This window comes from Artemia sp. Qi Xiang Cuo, chromosome 7 (genome assembly GCF_049724085.1).
Source record: "Artemia sp. Qi Xiang Cuo chromosome 7, ASM4972408v1, whole genome shotgun sequence".
Taxonomy (NCBI): Eukaryota; Metazoa; Arthropoda; class Branchiopoda; order Anostraca; family Artemiidae; genus Artemia; species Artemia sp. Qi Xiang Cuo.
This window is the reverse complement of record NC_142800.1, coordinates 73,183,029-73,201,656: the sequence shown is the minus strand read 5'-3', so window position 1 is coordinate 73,201,656 and position 18,628 is coordinate 73,183,029. Positions and strand designations below refer to the sequence as shown.

Below are 18,628 nucleotides of genomic sequence, written 5' to 3'. Positions count from 1 at the left end.
GTTAAGGTGTATACACCACAGTAAGGTAACTAAGTAGGAAAACTATACGTCACAGTAAGGAAACCAACCATTTTATATTTTTTTTTTTTTTTTTTGTTTGTGTTTTTTTTTTTTTGTTGTTTATTTGTGTTGATTTTATTGTTTTTATTGTTTTTTTTTTTTAATATTCAGAAATTTTACTGTCAGGACCTAATGAAGGATTAATATTTGAATGGTCGATGAAGAGTTGGATAATCAATAAATTTTACAATATCTCAAAGTAGTATAAGAAATCAATTCTTTTGATGTGCGTTACGTTAAACCTAGTTTGGGGGGGGGGGGGTCATTCTTGAAGGTTTTGGCAACTTAGCTTGACAGCTTATCAAGACCTTACTGCGATATATAAATAGACTCAACAAGTGTTAGTTTTATATCCAGAAAACTGTTTACAGGTATGCCGTGTTGCCTACGAGATGATGCAAACCATGCATACCGATGCGTCTGCGCGATTCCGAAGTTTAGACGATATTTATTATTTTGGTGGCGGTGGAGGTCGACAGCTGCGAGCTAGGTTTTCCCATAGAGACATAGATTCAGAAGAGATTTCTTTTGATATCGGGGAAGCACTTGGGATTGCTGGAAATCATTGGGATGGATTCTCAAAGGGCCAGAACTACAAAACACGACAAACTGGTTTGTTTCCTTCATATAAAGCAGAAATTTTTGTTGAAGAAGTTGAACTGCCTACTTATCCAGAGGTCTTAGAAGAAGATTGAATAATGGGATTATCTTGCTGTATGAGTTAAATGCTTGAATCAAGAAACTTGTATAGTTCGGGAGATGGGCTTAAATTTAGAGGAATTCCGTTTTATGTTTCGGAAAATTTTAAGGAAAAACTTCATTATGAAACAGTGAAGGTGGAAGATGGTGCTACTGGCAGGCATGTAGAGCGAAGCCAGGGTGGGTGAATCTTCTCAATAAAGTTCTTCATGATTCCCCGTTTTTTTGTTTTTTGATTAATTTAATCCTTTCCCCTGTACCTGCCCAGAAATAGCATTCCTGTGTATATGCCTTGTTATTTTTAATTCCTATGCAAGACTGAAATAACTTAATAAAGCCTGAAAACACGTAAATATAATTTTTTCGACATTTATGTACATTAATTTGTACATAATCAATACTGTCATCACGACAGCTATTAACCATGCCACGTAAAAGAGAGAGTTTAAAACTGGAATTTTGCAATCCTGCATGAATATAAGTGTGAATATAATTTTGTCGGCATTTATGCACATTAATGTATTGACTGTCATCTTGACAGTTATTAAATGTGCCACACACAAAAGAAAGATTTGAAAGCGGGATTTTGTAATCCTCCGTAAATATAAACATGAATAAAAGTGTAAATACAATTTTTGTCGGTATTTATGAACATTAATGTATTGACAGTCATCTTGACAGTTATTAACTGTGCCACACACAAAAGAAAGAGCTTGAGACCGGATTTTGTAATCCCGCGTAGATATAAACATGAACAAAATGTAGCCTAAATATAATTTTTGATGGAATTTATGCATATTAATTTATAAACTGTTAGCATGGCAGTTCCGTATCACATACAAAATGGTTTAAAAGGGGGATTTTTATCGAGAATACTTACAAAGAAGTAAAGACGATTTAAGGGAAAAGATTTGGGTCGAAACCCTTCAGTATGAATCCGGCTTACGGTTATATGCCATGCGTTTAATGGCAACAAATGAAATGGACTTGGCAAATGGCCGAGCATTTTGCTCTCTAAATTATATTTAAATCTTATTTAAATACATTTACTGTTTCTCTTTTTGTAAATGTGTATTGTGAAGAAGATTGCACAGAATTAAACATCAAATGAGCAGTATGAATATTAGTGTTTCATTTTTAGTTTATATTTAGATGTACTTTAAAGCTGTTACGAGTTGTAGCTTAATTAGTTTTTAAAAACGATTGTTTTAAGGAGTGATTTATTGTTTTGAAATAACATTATTTTGGAAAGCCTATTTTCTGTTTTTACAGTCGTGATTCAAGATTTGATATATCATTCTTATGTGTTAACAATAATGTGACGATTTTTACTTCAGAAACCTAACATTGGAACAGAGAAGCTATCTGTTTAATTTTTTTTCAACACTGCGGGAAAGGTAATAACATTTCAAATAGAAATAGAAATGAAAATAGAAAGGAATTTTGAAATAGGAAAGAAAAAGGAGAAAGGAGTAAAAGAATAGAGATTAAAGACCGTAGTTTATTGCTAACATCAACTAATAAAGGGAAAAATTAATCAAATCTTTTCTGAGGTAATTTTTTAATTCTAAATATATTTATTCAGTAGCGTTGGTTCACGAAAATTTAGAGAAGAGCGACATGTGTTTTCAAAATCTGGGGGGGGGGGTAAATTCGCTGTTTTTTTTTCAATTAAAATACCAAAAAAGGGTATTTTCAACGAAAATACTACACGAAAGAGATTTTTGAAAATATGGGGGGGGGGGCCTAAGGGGTCACAGTTCATTCCCCCCTCCCCCATTGATGCCACTGTATTTATTAGATTTGGGTGGAAAACATGAAGCAAGTGTAAGCAATTTTGGATACTCTGATTAGGGATAACTATCGACGAGTTGATGTTGAAGCGTAGCCACTCTTTGCATCTAATTATATATGAGAATATAATGAAAAGATACTATGCGGGGCAATTGGTTACTCATTGGATACAAAAGTAATCAATGAGATATTTTGTACAAGTAGGACAACTTCCCGATGAAAATTGTGGTCAGTAAACTAATACAAAGCCAGGTGAATTTGGTTCACTTTTTAGCTTTCACTTTTGGGTTTCAGCAGGGTAGGGTATGTTTAAAATTTCGAAAGAGATATTTTTTATTATCAAGAATCAGTATTTTAGTATCAACCCATTTGCCAATTGGAGACAAAGCCAAGACAGGTAGTCTGAGTGAGAGGCAAAGCTGGCATAGACATTTTTCAGGATTGCATAAAAAATGGTGTCATTTTCACTTGTTGTTAGCTTTTGACAATCATCCATCCATCCTAGAGTAGAACTAAGGTAGATAGCCACAGAACTAAGGGGTGATCAAGATTTTTGGTTTGACTCATGACGGACCATGTCGACTGGACTTGTATGCAACAAGGGGAAACTGAATTCATTTGTAGTGTAAAGACAGATGCGGCACACTTTATCAGCGTGTGAATAATGAGAACAAAAGCAGATATTTCGGCAAAGACCTCCCCTAACCCTTCTTCAGGATTCAAAAAAGATAAATAATATAAAAGAAAAACTAACGTTTGAAAGCACTGAAGAATAAAACCAAATTTGAACACAAAGTAAGAAAATAAAAATAAAAAGGGTAAACTAGTGGCAACAAAAGCGGAAAAGTGACAACACAAAAGAATTTTCTGTTTAAGTTTTTTTTTTTTTTCGAGGCTAGTTGTATTCTTTTTCTTTTGTATCATATAAATTCTTTAGCACTGCATACGGCTTAGTGGAAGTCTTTGCCGAAATATTTGCTTGTTTTTCATTATTAACTGGCTACAAAATATCCATCCCTGTTAATATCATGTTTTTTTTGTTTCTTTAGTTTTTTTTCGCTATTTGTTTTTGTGTATGTCTTGTGTGGCTAGTGCTGTTTCAGAACCTATTTGTGCACTTTGAATGTCTAAAAAAAAACTTGAGCAGCTTTAATACTGAACATTCCAATATATCGGTATATTTATTGAACTAAGATATGAGTTATCATAGCTCAGGGTGAAAATGCAAATTTTGTTTTGCTTGTTTTTCGATATTTATTTGGACGATTCAATTAAATACAAATATTTTGTTAAAATCTAGTCTGATCCGAAAAAATGAACTAATTATTCTTTAAATTAGTGTTGGTATATAATTTAAACCGAATTTTTGACTTGAATCACAGGGCGATGTTCTGGGTCTTTTTTTGCTGTTTATTTTGAAAAAGGGTTTTGTTGACTTTGTTTGTCATTATTATTTTTATTGTGTATTTTGTAATTGTTTCTCGCCTTTTAGTTTCTCGCCTTTTACCATGACTGGTAATCTTAGTATCATTTATAAATATCAATTTGTATATATCTTTAACAGGCACGTACATTAGGTACCTTTGGGTTTGCGACCCCTCTCCCTTCCTTTGGAGCTATTGACATTCTTACGATTCTTCCTCTGATCGTGTGTATTCTGCATGTAATTTGACATTTGTTTCTACGCGTTTTATTTAAATTGTGCCTGTCCTTGGAATGGCCCTTCCTTGAAATGAATTAATATGTACGTGTATGTTTTCAGCTATGATTTTCTCTTTATTATTTTGGGATTATATTGGGGATGTTTCACTTTTGGGCTGTAAAAAATATTTTCGTTTTGGTTACTTATTGATAGCTGTTAGGGATTCTTAATCATAGGTTTCTTAACCATTCTTGGATGAATTTTTACCAAAGCTGTGACTTTACTATATGATTTCTGGCAAAGTAGGCTGATAAGCGTTAGTATGTAGGGATTATGATTCAAATTATTTTTTTTTGTAAATATTGACCTAGAAATTGAAAGCAAGAAGATGAAATCCTAGTTTGCATGCCTTTGGGTAGGAAAATCTTAGTAGGAAATTAAAAAAATATCCCCTCTAAAAGGTTACATAATAATCCTTGTAATTTGTCTTTTGGTCCAGTAACTCTTAACGAGGTCAACGAGGTTGTTTCTTCCAAACGAGGATTAGTCCCTCATTTTGCCATCATCGTCAGCAATAGATACGATTAAATTCAGTTTTATTTTCGAAATGGCTGTCACTAGCTCTTTGTTATAGAACTTGCATTCCTAGTAAAAACAAAAGGCTATGGAATAAAAAAAGAATTTGTATAAAATACTCAAAACTCTATAAACGGACGGCAATAATGGTAGGTTAGAACTATGATAAAATGAAAAATAAAACTGCAGAATATATAAAGAATCTTAGTTAACTTAAGACATCGGTCAAGAAATTAAAATCAAACAAAACAGCTGCTGAATTAAAAAAAAAAGTCCAACTAAAAATAAAAGGGCATATGGAGTTACAAGGGGGAAAAACAATAAGTGTCTTTTCTTATCAACATGCCACTCCCCACCCCCCGCTACCCCGGACCTCATCCCTTGTAGATGTTTGCATGGTAGGTTCTTATACGTATTATTGTTTTTCACTGACGTGTGGGTAAGGGCACGCGGTATCCATATATCAAAACCTATGCTACGATTATATTTGTATCAGGTTAGTTTCCCTAAAGGATAAATATTGAATATGTGTTGCGTATTGTATCATGCCGCCTCTAGGTTTTACTTATGACTATTTTTTTTTAAGAGTAATTTCTCTAGTCTGTTGTAATTTGCCTGAATTAAACGTATTTTTATGACCTATTTGTATATATTTTTATTTGTATGCCTGGGATTTTCAGGCTAAGCGTTGGCCTTATACCCTGTATTTGAAAAATATTAACTAAATATCTTCCGCGATAGTTTGTTTCAAAGTCTTGCCCCATTCTCTCCTAAACTAATTTTTGATCCACGTATCTGATTGAGCATCTTCTCTTTCCTTTTTCTTTTTTACATCTAAGTTTATATTACTTTTTACTTGTACAACCTCAAAATCTATTTTTCTTTTCTTTTTGCAACATGTTCAAAAGACATGTTTTATTACTCGCAAATTTTGTTTATTTGGCATTTATGAATGAATTGAAACATGGAAAATCCTTGCGAGCTTTCGGCATCTCAGTTTTCGGGTAATCAGAATACGTCTAATGTTTGGAAGTACATTCTTGCTGTGACATTCTTACTGTATTTCTTGGTTCTATTGGCAGGGCCTCTGCACTTGACACTACAGGCGTAGTTAATCTGTAACTTTATAAAACTGGTCAAATGTTAAGCGCAAACCTTACTTTCACTGGCAAGCTATTCATTAATTATCAGTAACCATGTCAATCTTTTAGCGGTAGATACAAAAAAATTCAATATTATTTTGAATCTGCAGATCATCGGTGACTAGTTGCAAGAAACTTGTAAAAGAAAACAGAATAAAGATGCCGTCAAAGGATCCCTCATAAAAGATCTTATTTTTACTATGTATTATTCATTCTATTTGGCTCTAAAGCTTCTGAGGTTCTGTCCAGTAGAAGCAGGAAAAGAATTATTTCTTTCTGTTTATCCTGGTTCTATTGGTCAACACTTCTCCCCCTTTACCTATTATTCTCAACCATTTGAACTTTGATTTCACTAGCCCTAGCTGCAAAAATGTGTCTAGATTTCTGCATTTGAAATATTTATGTAATGGCTGCATCCTCATAGCATGTGACTGCTTCAATTCTAAGACTGAACTTACAGTTTTAATTCTTATTTTGGATGCAAAGTCAATCACGGTTAACCTAGTTATTTTCTTGTCTTGTTCCTCATCTGATGACACAAGTTAAAAAGGGCATTGCGGTGAGGTATAGACACATGCTTTCGCGTGAAAACTGTGCATTAGAAATTCTATAAAGTTTATTGGCCAATATTTAAATATTGTGAATGGAATTTTGGAAAATAGCTACTTACAAACGTTAGTAACTATATAGCTGTAGTCTTTTGTGTGCTGAACACCAGTAATGTTTATCATCTGTCTTTTCAGAAAAAATTTTTATTCGTCTCTAATTATCTTATCGTCACTATCCCTAGCAGCTCGCTGCTGCTGGAAATCAAACTTTCCCTCCAATTTGGGCATTTTTTCAACTCCTTTATACAAAAATGCAAGCAGTGTTTTCGGAGAATCTAAAACTGCTCCCTAATCAAAATCCAATTCTTAATCCTTAACAACGTACATCTAAATTTATACTAATATGATATGAACCATAATCTCATTTAGCATAAAAATTACTGAAGCAAAATGCATAACCATGTCCAATATAAATGATTGCGATATTCACTTCCATTTCTAACTAAATTATCATCTTTTTCATATTTGTCACCTAAATAATGAATTCACAAAATTAAACAATAATTGTGAAGAATCTGCCTTGTTTCAATCAAATTGTTTGTTAACTTACAGGGCAAAAAGCCCCCCTTTTTCGGGCTTTTTTGTTCACTTGCCTTACTTTCTCTTTTCCAGAATATTTTTGGTCACAAATCATGCTTATTGATGCTTGTGGACACTTCACTTATCAAAGTATCCTTCTTTCCTTTTATTCTCTGACAGGAAATCATCCTCCTGTGGGTTTTGTAACTTTTTTTTATTTTGTTTTTATTTACTTATTTAAGCATCCTTCTTAAATCCATTGGATTCTCGGTCCATTTCCATGATTTCAAAATCAGGCAGGGTTTGTTCCCGTCCTTCTGATATTTCGATCTGATTGAAAGAACCTCTAGATTAACAATTTTCTATCCTTACTTAGTTAGGCCCTCTCGTGACTTGAGGTGAATAAGACAGCAACTGTTGACCTTCCCGTCCCCTGGTCCCGGACAAACGACTAGAGCTCCATCGACCTTCTTGACGGTGTGGTCACCTTTTCCAGAACCCACCCGAGGGTTTTATGTTGTCTATCTTTTTTGCGTAGATCAGGTAGTTTCCAATACCACACATCACGATGGACTCTGCCCTCTTTCATTGTTCTCATGTGTTCCCAATATTTTCAACGTCTCTTGCAAATTTTTTGGTGACTAGAGGTTTCTTGATTCGGGCTCTAATCTGTACGTTCGTTATTTCCCAGTCCAGTGTAGTACTAGTACTGTACTACCAGTACTAGTACTGTACTACTAGTACTTTTCTCACGTTTCAAATCCAAACAATCTTTTGGCTGTTTTTTTATACGGTCCATGATTTACACTCATATAGGAGTACGGATAGAGCATCGCTATTCAACAATTATAGTTTAAGCTTGGGGGGGGGGGGGCGGGTGCTTGGACCATCTTCATACATTATTTTGCCGGGAGAACACTGCCCCTGCATAGCAATTTGTATTCATTAGATTTATGTCTAAATCCCCAACATGGAGTCTTGCTGCTAAATTATTAACCACTGAGTTTGATAAGGCTTTCCTGTTTAACTGAGTTCGTCTTACTGGCATTGATCTGCAGACCAGTTAGAGAGGTTTCTTCTGCTAGTTAATCTATGTTTCTTATGTTTCTTCATGAAAGTGTGATAACAGGGCTGCATTATCGACAAAGTCAGCGTCTTGGGGCAACCGCTCAGTGTGCAGTTCAATTCCTCCACAAAAATTGCAAGCTCTTAACATAAAGGCAATGTTTGTGGCAAATAGCGTCGATAGAAAACCGATCCGTCTGGACACTCTCTGTTTGCACTTTGCAAAACTGCTGCTCATGAAGAAATTTAATCATATTTACAATCTCACTAGAACTCCATAATACGCTAATATATTCCACATAGTCACACGATAGACCGAGTTGAATCTTCTCAAAAAGTCAGTAAAGACAAGCAATATCTGCACTTACCATTCATTTGCTTCTACAAGAAATGTGTGAAGTTTAAACACTAGATGACAACACAATCTATTAGGACGGAAACCATGCTGTTCGTCCCTACGCCCCTTATCTAACTTGCCCGTCTATTCTCTTCAAAATAATTTGGCAAAGTATCTTGCTGCCAGAATGCTGGAGAGTCATCGCTCTCCAATTATCACAAACCGATCACTTCCCCCTTTTGAGCAATTAACAATAACATCCTTTTTCTTTTCAGAGGCTGCCGCACTATCAGCCCATGCTATAGTCGAAGGCTGAAAAGAGGGTTTTAATAATGCCTTTTTACCATATTTAAACAGCTCAGAAGAAAGGCCATCATGATCTGCAGCTTTTATAGTCTTCAGATTTCTTAGAGCAACGTCGACCACTTCCCATAGAATAGCTCCATAGCTAAATCAGAGATAATATAGATATGTATCAGGGATCTTTGTCGGTTGTGTATCAGGTATGTTTGACCCGGATGACTTAATATCCCACTAAAGTACTCCTTCCATTGTTTGCTTGCATCTTCCTGGCAAGTAAGTAATCGCCCAACTTTATCCCCTACAAAAAGGCAGAAGTGAGGCTTAACATCAGCAATTTGCTGAGTTGTCTGCATATACAAAGTTCTAGTATCTCCACGACTGACAGCCTTTTCAGCTAGGTTTTCATGTTACTGTCGCTTGTCATCCCAGTAGCTTTCACTATTTCCTTCTTTGCATTTTTATGTTGCCTTGTTCAAGCGTCATTTTACTCTCTTAATCACAATTCTGACTAGAAGGCGCTTTATTTATAAGAACTTCAAGGTTACTTCTTTTCGCGATAAGAACCCATGCGTAGTTGCTGATCCACCTGTCTTTCTATGGTTTCTTGTACCTGGTCATATTAGCTTCTGTCTCTCTGATATTGTTTGACATCAATTAAAAAAATTCTTTCCAGAAAAAAAAATGTTTTTCAAAGAAAAGTAAAGAGTTAATTTTAAGGCCAACAGGTTTAAAGTCTTATAATAATTCAAACTCAAAACGAACAGAAGTTGCGTTTTATTGAAAACCATATGTGTTTTGAACAGTCCTTGGAAAGAGCTAATAAAATGAAATTATGTTAAAAAAAATCTTTGGTCATCATTTTCTTGTTCTGAATAGATGGCAATAAAATTGTCTAATTTTGAAACTTAGAGGCATTGTAATTATCATTTTTTTTTTACTCTGGAAGTAGAAATACCTGCTTGAGATATTGCACATACTCTTGGTAGTACAGCTAATGTGGTATTTATTTATATTCAAAATCTTGCAAATCTCTAGCTTGGAGGTTTATTGCTATCTTGGAAATTTCATGTGATAGGCTTAGGCTAGGTGAATGGAACTTTTAAAAAGGAGCTGTGCCTGCAGAAAAATAAAGAACTAGAAGTGTTTGCATTAACCACCCCCATCTGTCTCTTCCCCTGATAGGGTACCCAGTTCTTATGAACTCCACAGGTATCTTCATAGCTTAGATAGCCTATAAGAAAAATCCTCAGAAAAGGGATTAGATTTAGTGGTAAATTTCTACCAAATCATATTATTGACTTAAAAGGGGTTAATACATAGAGTAGCAGCTCTCCAGATGGAGACATGATAAAGCAATAAGAGACAGGGGTGGATCCAGGCTTTTTTTAGGGGGGAGGGCAAAATAGGTTGATTCAATAAATTTGCATTAGGAGCAAGTTTAATTAATGCAAGTTTAATTAATTAATGCAATAAGGGGGGGGGTGCACACCCCCACACCCCCCAAAGCCAACACTGATAAGAGAAATGTTATTAGATTACTTTTTTTCTTATGATTAAAATTGGATTTCTGAACATTCACCTCACCCCTGTTGGGTAAAATTCGGTAAAATTCTACTTTAGTTACTTTTGACTATCTTGGAAAGGGGTTAGGTTAAGAAAATGAAACTTTCAGGGATGGGTCTACAGGCTAAAGTATGTCCTGGGAAGATATTTTGAAGTACTCACCTCCACTCCTTCTCCCTCTAGAGGGTCCTGACCTTTGATGACCTGTAAAAATCTATCTGTTATATAAGTGGAACCTTGCAAAAAAGATCTTCTTCTTAAATAAAGTACAACAAAATGGTTTTCAGCTTCAAAACTGTGCTCAATCCCAATTTATAAGGTTTTAAAGATGTGCAAATATGTTTCATAAATTTTGAAAAAAAACTATTTATATGTCCTAAAATTCTGCTCAAATAACTGAAATTGCATTTTCAGAGCTAAAGCCAGAGAAAAATAAACTGATAACTGAAAATTAAGGTAAAATGTTGTTTTGTCAAAATTTCAATAGATAATAGACCTGTCATACACGCAAATCTCAGGACCCTTTAAAGAGAGAAGGAGTACAAGTGAGCACCTGATAATATTTTCCCGGGACATAATTTAGCCTGTAAACCCATCCCTGGAAGTTTCAGTTTTCTAACCCAACTCCTTTCCAAGATAGCCAAAAGTAGCTAAAGTAGAATTTTACCTAAAATTCTACTTTAGCTACTTTTGTCTATTTTGGAAAGGGGTTGGGTTAGGAAAATGAAACTTTCAGTGATGGGTCTACAGGCTAAAGTATGTCCTAGGAAGGTATTTTGAAGTAACTATCTTGGTAAATATTTACCAAATCATATTATTGAGTAACAACTAAAGTGAATATACCATTTGATGCCTTTTTTTATGCTGATTATGAATATAATAATCATTTCTATTGGAAATGAATTTTAGCCTATACATTAGGGGGGGGGGGAAAAGTTTAAACTTACCTCCCATTTATATCAGAAATAAAATTTGCTCCCCTCCCCCCCCCCCTTAATGTAGAAATATATGCCCTGAATTGGCATACATAGGGGGGGGGGGTTAAAATTCATTTCCAATAGAAATTATTATTATATTCATAATCAGCATAAAAAAGGCATTGTATGGTATATTCACTTTAGTTGTTACTCAATAATATGATTTGGTAAATATTTACCCCTATCTCCACTCCTTTTCCCTCATGAGGGTCCTGAAATTTGCATACATGACAGGTCTATACCCATTGAAATTTTGACAAAACAACATTTTACCTTAATTTTCAGTTATTGGTTTTGTTTTTTCTAGCTTTAGTTCTGAAAATCCAATTTCTGTTATTTGAGTAGTATTTTAAGCCATATTAATGTTTTTTTTTTAATTTACGAAATGTATTTGCATATCTTTGAAACCTTATAAATTGGGATTGAACAAAGTTGTAAAGCTGAAAACAATTTTGTTGTACTTCATTTAAGGCAAAGATCTAGTTTGCAAGGTTTCACTTTTATAACACCCAGATTTTTAAAGGACATCAAAGGTCAGGACCCACTAGAGGGAGAAGGAGCAGAGTTGGGTACTTCAAAATACCTTCCCAGGACATACATACTTTAGCCTATAGACCCATTCCTGAAAGTTTCATTTTCCTAACCTAACCCCTTTCCAAGATAGCCAAAAGAAGCTAAAGTAGAATTTTACCCTGTTCTGAAATATAGCCCTAGTCTCTACACAAAATTAACATAAAACAAAAATACTAGTAAAGGTTAAAATAGTGGCTGTCCAGAAAAAGACATGCAAGGCTAGAACAAAAAGAGACACATTTTTAGATTGCTGATTTTATGTTCTTTTCATGGTTTTGTTTGTGCTTTTGGCAATTCATCCTTATCTGCCCCCTCCCTCTCTATATAGCCCTAGGTTATATGCAACACAAAAAATGAATAAATGTGCCATTAAGCTCCTTATTTTATGCTCCTTTTCAGCACAATAGTTCTTACCCTGACAATACACCTCCCTCCTAATGGACACATATATAGCCTTAATAATGTATTTGTTGGCTGTGCTTTTTGCTGATTGATCTGTTGTAAGTACAGTTACTCTGTGTGGAATTGAGATATCCAGTTTAGCCTGAGGAATAGCTCTGAATATTGGATGACAAATACTGTGTTAAATGAGTTGTAGTGTGAATGATAATAGATAAAACATGATAATCTGATTATTGTAAATATGCTGCATATTATAACTAAAGAATTTCATTGTTTATATGTTAGTTTTTATATAGCCTTGGGCTATATGAGATCATTAGGGGGGGGGGATGGGAATGAATTGTCAAAAATGCAGGCAAAACCGTAAAAATGGGCATAGAATTAGCAATTAAAATTTTTTTTTGTTCTAGCATGTAAGATAAGATATTTATTTCAAAAAATTATATCACAAGCCCCAAATTGCTGAATTTGACTATTGGAGTCCTAAGAAAACAAAACAAGCAAAAAAAAAATCATAGAAAAACTAGAAGACTAAAAAACTGGCAAACAATGCCAAAACAAAATAACACAATAAAACATCATTCCTTAGACAAAGTAAGTAAAATGCAGTGTCAGATTAAGTTAAAAGGTAAAAAACTGGTAAAACCAAAAGAATTAGAGGTACTTGTATGATATACACCCTCCCTAATTTTCTTCTAATATGTTTGTCTGATGCTCAATCCTAATGAAATATACCAAAATAAGATAAAAATATAATATTTTAGAGACAAATTTGGGCTAAATATTTGCAAATTAGGGAAGGGCAGGGAAAATTACAGCAGGTCTAATGTGTTAGATACAATTATTCTGCATATTATGTCATAAGAATTGTCTGCACACATACCCCTGATGGACCCATATATAGCTCTAATAATATATTTGCTTATTGTTGTTTCCATTGTTTGATCTGTTGTAAAACTGGTTATGCTGTATAGACTCAAAGATATCTATTTTGGCCTCAGTTATTCAGTTGAATATTGTATGAAAAATACTACTTAAATGATTAAAAAAAAAAAAAATTAATAATAATAGAAGGGAACACAATAATCTGATTGCAGATTATGATTTAAAAATATGAATAATAATCAAAGGGAACACGATATAAATATGCTGTATATTACACAGTAAGAAAATGTGAAAGATGGTTGGAATAATTTTAGAAAAATAATTTATGAAGCTGCTGAATGTGTATTAGGGAAGAAAGCTAGAACTGCAGCTAAGAATATTTATGAAAAAGCTTTATGTTTAATAGAAAGGAGAAGAAGAGCTTGTATAAGAATAGTCTGAGTAATAGACCGTATGAAAATAAGAGGAATGTACAGAAAGTGGGGACAGCATTATAAAATAAACTACGGAGGTGTGAAGTGGAGGCCATGAATAAAATTGCCGAGGATCTAGAAGATGCAGCTAGATGGCACATCTAGCTGCAGATTAGAATTTACAAATCACATGTATATTACAAAAGAAATTAAAAAGGCTAGGAACAGAAAAAAGAAATACTGGAAGCTGTACACAAAGAATCAAAACCAGGCTGACTATTACACGAAATATAAACAGGCGCGTAACCAGCTGAGAAGTCTCACCAGAACTACCACCGAGAAGTATGAAAAATCAGTGGCAGCTGAAACAAAAACTAACCCTAAGAAATTTTGGAGGTATATGTCATCAGTTAAGCCTGGAAGGCATTCTGTCACTTAACTTGTACAAGATGGATCAAAAATCTGCAACCCAAGGGAGATAGCTAATGCATTAAATAAGCAGTTCATTTCAGTATTCACAGTTGCAGATAATGCCCCACTTCCAGACCCCCCACAGCACGAAATTCATAAAAGTATGCCGCCCATCAATATTACTAAAGTAGATGTAGAGACTCGACTAAAGAAGATTAACCCAAATAAATTAACAGGACCTGATGGAGTGCCCCCTTGGCTTTTGAAGGAGACGTATGCAGTACTATCACATCCTCTCACCCTACTATTCCAAAAGTCTCTAAATACTAAATCTATCCCACAAGATTGGAAAGAAGTTTACATACACCTGTCCATAAAGGAAGCAGCAGAGATGAAGCCAGCAACTATCAACCAATTAGCCTCACCTCAGGAATGGGAAAACTTCTTGAAGGCATAGTTAACTCAGCCATTATTGAACACCTAAATACTAACAAGCTACTATCTCCTAGCCAACATGGCTTCTGCCCCAGTTGATACTAACCTCATTGATGCTTATGAGCATGTCACAAAACTTATGGACATGGGATCTCCTGTTGATATGATATTATTAGACTTAGCAAAAGCATTCAATAAAGTATGTCACAGGAGACTAAATTCTAAACTCCAAGCAATAGGCCTCCACCATGAAGTCATAAATTGAACGATGCAATTTCCTACCAACAGGAAGCAGGTGGTAAGAGTATTTGGAGATGGTGGATCAATTTTCTTCTCAGAATCAGCGGATGTAGAAAGCAGAGTACCCCTAGGCACGGTTTTGGGCCCAACTCTATTCAACATATATATTAATGATGCATCTTCAATCATAAAGAATAAAAAGTGCTTATATGCTGATGATTCCAAAATAATTGGTCCAATTTATGACCCCCAAAGTACCAAAGATATCCACGCAGATCTCAACGCACTCTCAACATGGACAAAAACCTGGCGACTAGAATTTAATGTCCAGAAATGCAAGGTCATACACTTTGGAGCAAAGAACCCTCTCAGCCAGTATTTTATGGAATCCAATGGTGGTTCTAAACAGCCACTGCCAAAAAGATCTGGGAGTCTTGGTTGATGACAAGCTCAAATTCAACTTACACATGCAGTTTGCAGTAGCCAAAGCCAACCAAACTCTTGGTATAATAAAGAGAACGTTCTGCAATAGATCTAGCAGTGATTACTAAGCTCCTAAAGGGCCTGATCTGACTAAAATTAGAATTTGGGATGTCCATTGCCACACCAGTTAACAAGCTTGACCAACCAATTTTGGAATCGGTGTAGCAGCAAGCAACAAAATGCATAAGGGGTCTTCAAAATTTGCCATATTCTACCAGACTCCAGAGGCTCAATATACCATTTCTCACATACCGACGTAAGCAAGGGGATGTGATGACATACAAATTGATCTGCAACCATGATATCATCCCTGACTTATTCCAGTTAGATAATTCATCAAGAACAAGAGGGCACCTCCTGAAACTCTACCGGAAACGTGCTAATACAAGGCTGCGAAACAAATTTTTCTCCAACCTTGTGGTTGGCCTATGGAATTCCCTTAGCCAGAATGCAGTCATGTCCCCTAATACCGAAGCCTTCATGTCAGCTGTTGACAGAGATTGGTGCAGCAAGCCATGGCGCACAGTTTGGGATGCACCCAATGACCAGAGTCACCATCATCATTATTGACTGGCGTCTACAGGATTCATCCTTATCGCTGGCAAGTGTGATTTAAGGTAATGGCATAATAGTAAAATATACTGGTATGTTAACAAATTGAGAGGGAGTAGTCAATCCAGACTTGGCCCAGTTAAAGGTAGGAATGGGGCTGCAATTAGCAATAAGGAAAAAACTAAAGAGAGATGGGCCAAACATTTTGAGAATTTGCTTAACCAAGATAGAGTTGCAAAAAATATATAGAGGAAAATGAAAAAGTTTATGATACCTTGGATGTGAAGGAAGATTTGTTTTGTGAGGAGGAATTAGCAACAGTAATAAAAGAACTAAAAAATAATAAGGCTCCAAGTGCTTATTGGATGATAAATGAGTTTCTTAAATATGGTGGCTCTGAGGTTAGAAATAAGTTACTGAAGATTATGAATATGATTTTTGAAAAAGGGGAAGTACCTAACGATTTTAGGAAAACCTTAATTAAGCCACTTTATAAGCAAGGTGATAAAAGTGAGTGTGTTAATTATAAGTTTTAAGAGAAGAACAGTGCAGTTTTAGAAAAGGTAGAGGATGTGTCGACCAAATTTTCACTCTTAGGCTAATAATTGAGAATTGCCTGAGTTTTCAAATACCTTTGGTCCTCAGTTTTATAGATTATGAGCAAGCGTTCGGTTCTATTGATAGAAGAGCTTTAGTAAAGGTTTTATCCTTGTATGGTATACCAGACAAATACATTAAAGTGATTGTGCTATGTACGAGAATAACGCTGCTCCAGTTAAGGTAGGAAATGAGGTTAGCAGCTGGATTTGTATTAAATCAGGAGTTAAGCAGGGTTGTGTTCTATCCCCCTTTATATGCATCAGATGGACTTTGTCTTAAGGAACATGGAAAAGGCAATGGGAGAACATGGAATCAAATGGGGAGGAAAAAGCCTCCTGGACTTACATTATGCTGATAATTTAAGCATCCTAGATGAAAGTGTGAGCAAAATGAATGAAGTTTTAGAAGTTTTGCGAGTTCAGGATGCTGGAGTAGGTTTGAAAATTAATGTTAAGAAGACAAAGTCACAAAGGCTAGGAATAAGTGAAGATGAAAAGGTGACGTTGTGTAACGAAAAGATTGACCAGGTGGGCAGCTTCATTTATCTCGGTAGTATTATTAGTAAAGATGGTGGGAGAAGTGAAGATGTTAAAAGTAGAATAGCCAAGGCTCAGGGTGTTTTTTCACAGTTAAAAAAAAGTATGGAAGAATAGTAAGATAAGTCTGCAAACCAAGATTAGAATATTAGAAGCTACAGTGATGACAGTGGTCAAATATGGCTCTGAAGCATGGGTGCTCCGAAATCGGATGAAGATTTGCGAGATGTTTTCCAGAGAAATTGCTTAAGGATTGTTCTGGGTACCCAGCTGTCTGACTGTATTTCAAACAATAGGCTATACGAAAAATGTTGTTCAATACCGCTCTCTAGGGCTATAATGAAAGAAAGTTTGAGGTGGCTAGGGCATGTTGTGCGGATGAAAGATTGCTGAAGATTGTTCTTTTTGGCCAACTGTCTAGGGCTAAATGGAAAGCAGGTCGTCCTCGTCTGGCAAAATTAGAATGGTCAACCAAAATTAGAATTTGGGATTTCCATTGCCACGCCAGTTCACAGTGGTCAAATATGGCTCTGAAGCATGGGTGGTCCAAAAAAGGATGAAGATTTGCTAGATGTTTTCCAGAGAAATTGCTTAAGGGTTGTTCTGGGTACCCAGCTGTCTGACTGTATTTCAAACAATAGGCTATACGAAAAATGTGGTTCAATACTGATCTCTAGGGCTATAATTAAAGAAAAGTTTGAGGTGGCTAGGGCATGTTGTGCGGATGAAAGATTGCTGAAGATTGTTCTTTTTGGCCAACTGTCTAGGGCTAAATGGAAAGCAGGTCGTCCTCGTCTGGCAAAATTAGAATGGTCAACCAAAATTAGAATTTGGGATTTCCATTGCCACGCCAGTTCACAGTGGTCAAATATGGCTCTGAAGCATGGGTGGTCCAAAAAAAGGATGAAGATTTGCTAGATGTTTTCCAGAGAAATTGCTTAAGGATTGTTCTGGGTACCCAGCTGTCTGACTGTATTTCAAACAATAGGCTATACGAAAAATGTGGTTCAATACTGATCTCTAGGGCTATAATTAAAGAAAGTTTGAGGTGGCTAGGGCATGTTGTGCGGATGAAAGATTGCTGAAGATTGTTCTTTTTGGCCAACTGTCTAGGGCTAAATGGAAAGCAGGTCGTCCTCGTCTGGCAAAATTAGAATGGTCAACCAAAATTAGAATTTGGGATTTCCATTGCCACGCCAGTTCACAGTGGTCAAATATGGCTCTGAAGCATGGGTGGTCCAAAAAAAGGATGAAGATTTGCTAGATGTTTTCCAGAGAAATTGCTTAAGGGTTGTTCTGGGTACCCAGCTGTCTGACTGTATTTCAAACAATAGGCTATACGAAAAATGTGGTTCAATACTGATCTCTAGGGCTATAATTAAAGAAAGTTTGAGGTGGCTAGGGCATGTTGTGCGGATGAAAGATTGCTGAAGATTGTTCTTTTTGGCCAACTGTCTAGGGCTAAATGGAAAGCAGGTCGTCCTCGTCTGGCAAAATTAGAATGGTCAACCAAAATTAGAATTTGGGATTTCCATTGCCACGCCAGTTCACAGTGGTCAAATATGGCTCTGAAGCATGGGTGGTCCAAAAAAGGATGAAGATTTGCTAGATGTTTTCCAGAGAAATTGCTTAAGGGTTGTTCTGGGTACCCAGCTGTCTGACTGTATTTCAAACAATAGGCTATACGAAAAATGTGGTTCAATACTGATCTCTAGGGCTATAATTAAAGAAAGTTTGAGGTGGCTAGGGCATGTTGTGCGGATGAAAGATTGCTGAAGATTGTTCTTTTTGGCCAACTGTCTAGGGCTAAATG

At 35.6% G+C, this 18,628-nt stretch overlaps 2 protein-coding genes across 5 annotated transcripts in view; both read left to right on the top strand.

Annotated features, from left to right (window-relative positions):
• FucT6 (alpha-(1,6)-fucosyltransferase 8) overlaps nt 1-5,406 on the top strand; it is an 86,745-nt gene extending 81,339 nt beyond the window's left edge. For all 4 annotated transcript variants that reach the window (XM_089092551.1, XM_089092548.1, XM_089092550.1 and 1 more), the window contains one exon: nt 432-5,406. In XM_089092551.1, the coding sequence (XP_088948677.1) occupies nt 432-755 (324 nt within the window). In that variant the 3' untranslated portion in view covers nt 756-5,406. The remainder of the gene's footprint in view (nt 1-431) is intronic.
• A 4,236-nt stretch (nt 5,407-9,642) lies between these two features.
• LOC148950666 (UDP-N-acetylglucosamine--dolichyl-phosphate N-acetylglucosaminephosphotransferase-like) overlaps nt 9,643-18,628 on the top strand; it is a 76,477-nt gene continuing 67,491 nt past the window's right edge. Inside the window, exon 1 of the mRNA XM_089091699.1 lies at nt 9,643-9,744. The gene's annotated coding sequence lies outside the window, so the exon portion shown is untranslated. The remainder of the gene's footprint in view (nt 9,745-18,628) is intronic.